Raw genomic sequence first — 5,382 nt, forward strand, 5'->3', positions numbered from 1 at the left:
TCACAGGCACTTCTTTTTCTCTTCTTGTTGCTCCTTGTATATCCACTTGGGGGGTTCCAGTTTGCCCTTTCCTTTGTTCTTTCTTTTCTTTTCTTTCTTTGGCGTTGCATCTGAAGGCCTGTCCACATTGATGTCCGGGATAGATCCAGCGGGGAAGACACTGTTTCGTCTTGCTATACTGCGAGGAAATAATGCAGAGGTCAAGGAGAGAATGCTCCCTCTGCGATCGGTGTCAGGGCAGCACAACGCAGCGACCGTCTCAGCAGAGCGGACTGGAGGGGTGACGTTTTTCAGGCAGCCATTGCTGTGGCACGCCGAGTTTACTTCTAGCTCCTTCTGAGGGTGTTTCTTCATCAGCTCTTGCACAGTAACTCGCCTCTTCCCCATTTCTGGTGGGCTGGTGGGGCAGAGTGGGCGACATCCGGTAGAAACCAGAGGACTGTGGATGCTGGTGGTCATGCGCACCATGTGGTCCATGACCCCGTTGTCCTGGGGATCCTGCGGAAAGCTGAACCCAAATGTGCTTTTGATTCGCAGTGTGAATTTTTCTGCTGGACTCTTCTGCGCTGTGGCTTTGGCCACCCTGTCCTTGAGCTCAGGCCACTCAGGAACGTAACTTTCACAGAACTGTCCAGCTTTCGGACGCATCGCGAGGCGGCGGAGACGCTGGATGACCTCAAAACGGCCTGTTTTTAATGCCCAGTCTTGGGCGCATGCTCCACGAGCAGCGTCTACTGCATCTCGGTCCGCCCCTGGAATGAAATGTAGATGAAAACAGGACAGAAAGGTTAATTCCACCTCTTCTTTTTTTTTTTTTGAACAAGTTCATTGTTTTTTTAAAAGCCTGAAAGATTCACTTTTTGGAAAAGTATCTTAATTGCGGTAATTATGTTTTTATTAAAAAAACAAAACAAAAAATAACTTTGTCCAGTTTGCACAATCCCAGTAGTGTGAAATCTTAAATACCTATAACCAGATTTAGCTGTCTCACATGCTTTTGTGTTTTTTACTGTTAAAAACACTGCAATCAAAAGATGCAAAACCAAAGAAAACCATGCCCATTAACTCATCACCAGTTTGCTGACTTCAGATACAGACAGATCAAATATGAGCTCCATTTAGAGCCGTAAGAGTCTGCTTAAAGGTTTATTAAATAATTCAACGTGTATCCAATGCACCGTCATTTATGAGTCTGATAAATGAATCTCATCAGAAAATCCCTGTAGGTATCATGTTCTGACACATACCAGCCATAACGAGAGCTGCTACAACGTCACAGCGGCCGGTCATGGCGGCTTTGATGAGAGCTGTGAACCCTCGACAGTCCTTCATTTCCATGTCTATGCCGGGGTAGTAGTTCAGGAGATACATCACCGTGCTGATGTGACCTGCAGTGAGAACACAGTTCACCACCAAAGTTTGTTTTCTCAGTCATCCAGGTATATAACAACAAAAAACCTTTTTTGTTGTTATATACCTGGATGACTGAGAAAACAAACTTTGTGTTTTTGAAACCATTAGTGAAAAGGCCAGACTTCAGGGGTATCTGAGGCAGGCCTGAAACACAAGAGTCAGGGTGGCTTCTGGGTAATACCAGATGGCTAGGCCTCAGACTGACGAAGCCTCTTGGATGAGGGGCGAAACGTTTCTTTTTAACAAAAAAACGAAGTCCAGATGACACAGTTCACCACCGTATTCTGAAACTATACAGCACACAAGTTTCAAGAGATGACTGACCTGCTTGAGATGCGATCATCAGCGCTGTGTTGCCTTCACTGTCCTGATGATTTATGTCCAGAAAGGGACAGTTGTGAAGTTCATGAACCATATCTATGAAACCATAGGAGCACGCCACCATCAGGCCGTTCTGATGGTTACAGTCAATGATAAAAGTCAATAATGTTGATGATGCTCAAGTATCAAATTGTTGCCTGGGTGTTAAATGGAACTCTGACCTTGCCGTTGTTGTCCAGCTCCATCACCTCGTCTTTCGTGACCCCCCTCTGCAGCGCTCTCCTCAGAGAGCTGCGGTTGTTGCAGGCACATGCCTGATACAGAGACGATGCTTCGCCCCGGTTCGGTGTCTCCCGTGTGTAGGGTGGAAGCACCGAGTCGTCTGAGAGGATGCTGTCAGAGTCACCGTCCCTTCCTGGTGAAGCGGAGTCATCATCATCATCATCAGGGCCTGAGCCCAGGTGGGGGTCCTCTCCGTTAGCGGCCATCTTCCAGGAGAACAAGTGAGCTTGGACTCAGCCTTTATGTCTTCTGTTTACATCTACAGGAGATCTGTTTGATGAAATATATTACATCAAGGCGCAGAACTCGTTTTCTGGTGAAGCAAAAATAACGAACCATCATTATACGTTAAATTATTACAGGCCTGGCATTTCTCACAGTAATGCATGTATCCTGCCACTTTTTATGACATGTTGAGAGATGGAGTTACAGCAGCTGTGGTCAAACCTTCACATTAATGTTGCGTGATGTCATACCATGTCACATTCAGGTGTTGTGGGTAACTCTTAGCTACTATCGCACCAAATTTGAGCTCAATATCGGAAACATTAGAGTCATTTTGTATAAGGTTGAATAGCTCTGGCAGCCATTTTGAATTGGGTAATCTCCAGAATTTATTCAGATGTGCGTATATAGCCATGGATTGCTTCCTGAAAGTCTCTTTAAAATGTTTCAAGTTGGTCACTAGATATTTTGCTAACAGGCAAACAGTTATTGCCAAAGTTTCAGGCAAAGAGACTGTGCAACGTGTGGCAGTTATAGTGGGAACAATGCTCAACTACTGCCACAGCATATTTGAGCTCAGTATCAGTCGACCCATTAGCTGGAGCGGCCATCTTGAATTGGATTGAACTGAAAAGTTAGAAAATCCTAAATACCTGTACAATTGACTGATCAAAATCTGTACAGTGCTTCATGAGATATTTTGCTAAAAGACAGCCATATCTCCTGCCGTCAATAATTAAATGGGATAACTGCAGTAAAATCATGGGGTCTCTGATTAGTTGCTCTGAAACTTGGAGGTTTTACTTGTTGACAGCTGAGCAAAGAGCAGCAGGACTCAGGGATTAAAGTGTTGCAGTGAGGCTCACAGGTGTGGCTTCATGAGCTCATTGAGCTTTTTACCAAGGAGTAAGTGGATCAGCATTAAACACGTACAGCAGGGACTAAATGAGGAACAGCCCACATCAGAATCATGTTGGTCACGTGTGTCACAAATCATTTTTACTGATTTATGAATCCGCTGTAAGATTCTCAAAGTGCTTTCTCACTTTTTAAACTCCAATATAAGTTGTGTTTTGGACATCTCAGCAAAAGGTGGAGTTACAAGCGGATGTTATATTATCTGAGGCATAACTGCGGCATCTACCACCCTCATAATGTTGTCATTAAATGCAAACGAAAAGGTAAATGTGCATATGCACAAAAAGTAGATCAACTTACCAATAAATGTTTGGCTGGATAGCTTGGTCAGATTTACATATTCCAGAATCACACGTCTGTCGTCGCATCAAAATGACTTCTCGTTTCCTTCCTGATGATTCCAGAGCAGCCAGTTTCCTTTCAGACGTGTAAACAAACGTTTCCATCCTACATGTCCACCTGAGTGTCCTCACAGCGTCTTCACAGGGACATTGTTTGCTCATCTATGCTGAGCTCATCCCACTTACAGCAGCTTTATAAGAGAGGATTACGTCCTGCTCTGTTCATTTTCAACATTTCACTAGAATCCTTCTTTTCTTTTCTTTTTTACCCTAATGGATCCAAATTAAAGAGTTTTCTCAAATCCCACACCACGACCCCTTTTTAACTTTTTGTTTTTTGACAGTAGGACTCTTCAGGTTTCTCTTTATAAAGCAGTGATACAAGCCATGTATAAATGTACATGTGACAGAAAAACCTAAAACAAAGAGTAATGAAATAAAGACCTTTTAGTCTGATTATTTTTGAAATAAAGTTACAGTAAAAATGCACACAAGGTATGATATATTTTGCAGGCATGTAATTAAATGAATTCAAGAATAAAACAAAAATGTGGGAGCAGCTGCAAAAATAGAATCATAGTTGAGATTTTCTGTAAAGAAACTAAGAATGCTGCAAGCTGAATGGCTGAAAAACATAACCGAGTTGTTGAAGTTAAAACCATTCTAAATGAAAGCTAAAATAAGATGAAATGCAGCTAAAAGATAGCAGAACAGTAACTAATAGCTAAATCCAGCAGAACAATGGCTACAAAATAAAATGAGCAAAACATTAGCTAAAAGCTAAAATTGCCAAAATAGTAGCTAAAAGTTAAGACTAGAAAAACAGTGTCTAAAATTGAATATTATCAGAACAGTAGCTAAAAACTAAAACTGGTTAAAATTTAATCAAGCACGTTAAAGAAGATTTCAAACGAAACAAAGTTTTTAAAGGATCTGAGGAGCTTTAACAGATTTCTGTAAGCAAAAACGAATACAGCTAAATAATTCTAAAAGTGTAAAAGTTACAAATGCCAAAAGTCACAGCCAAAATTTCCTAAATAAGCTGAATATTTTGAAATGTAAATGTTAGGAGAGTTGAGAGTATGATAAAATGATCAAGAATTCAGAAGACCTTCAGAGGAAACTAAAAAGAAGAACTGATCTCACAGCAGAGCAGGTGAGGCTGAGTTTCTCTGATCTCCCAAACGTTCACCCGCTTCAGTCCTTCATTGTGTGAATGTTTATGAAGCATTCACACTATTGTGATCCATTTTTATTACATACGATTTTCGGCATCTTTCTTGTTCCACAATATTTGTTCAACAATTCAAATGTCAAAACGTTCATCTCCTTCAGGAGAAAAGCGCTAAGACTTTTGGTTTTGGTGCAACTTTAGCCTTTTGAAATATTTAGCCTTTTCTGCCATTTTTTTTCTTCCCATGAGCTCATTTTACATCCTTCAAAGCTTTAGATGTGTTTACAACATTTTACTGCTCTTTTCACATTTTGTTCTGGTTCAGCTTCTTTCAGCTTCCCTGTGCAAATTAATTTTTTTTTCCAGCTACTTTCAGCTGGTTTTCAGTAGTTTTGTGCACCTCTCAGATTCTTTTAGCTAACTACAACATTTTGTGCGTCCAAACTTCTTTCTGCTAATTTCAGCTTGTTGCGCTCCTTTCAGTTTATTTATGCAAGTTTCAGCTTTTTCTGTTATTTCATCTACTATTTAGCTGTTTTAGGCTAATTTTAGCTTCTTTTTTTTGGCTAGTTCCACATTTTTTGCACCCATTTAAACTTTTTTCAGCCTAATTCAGCAAAAACTTGCTCGCTTCTGGGAATTTAAGCTTCTTTCTGCTTTTTTAGCAGTTTTTTTTTTTTGTTGTTGTTGCAAATTTCAGCTTTTTTT

The 5,382-nt window shown here is 40.8% G+C and overlaps 1 protein-coding gene across 1 annotated transcript; it reads right to left on the minus strand.

The window, feature by feature from the left end:
- ankrd33ab (ankyrin repeat domain 33Ab) lies at nt 1-2,222 on the minus strand. The gene is made up of 4 exons (XM_037679876.1): nt 1,956-2,222; nt 1,738-1,867; nt 1,248-1,388; nt 1-752 (listed from the first exon to the last, which is right to left on the minus strand). Exons 1-4 carry the CDS (start codon nt 2,220-2,222, stop codon nt 1-3), a joined length of 1,290 nt encoding a protein of 429 aa, XP_037535804.1.
- Nucleotides 2,223-5,382: the final 3,160 nt, after the last annotated feature.

The sequence above is a fragment of the Nematolebias whitei genome, chromosome 7 (genome assembly GCF_014905685.2).
Source record: "Nematolebias whitei isolate Nwh7 chromosome 7, NemWhi1, whole genome shotgun sequence".
Lineage (NCBI taxonomy): Eukaryota > Metazoa > Chordata > Actinopteri > Cyprinodontiformes > Rivulidae > Nematolebias > Nematolebias whitei.

Bases quoted from the DNA above. Each gene is read 5' to 3' on its own strand.
- ankrd33ab (XM_037679876.1), bottom strand. From the start codon at position 2,222: ATGGCCGCTAACGGAGAGGACCCCCACCTGGGCTCAGGCCCTGATGAT. The intron at 1,389-1,737 runs GTCAGTCATCTC...TTCTCACTGCAG, and splicing joins GATGATCGCATCTCAAGCAG to GTCACATCAGCACGGTGATG. The intron at 753-1,247 runs GTATGTGTCAGA...ATTTCATTCCAG, and splicing joins AGCAGCTCTCGTTATGGCTG to GGGCGGACCGAGATGCAGTA.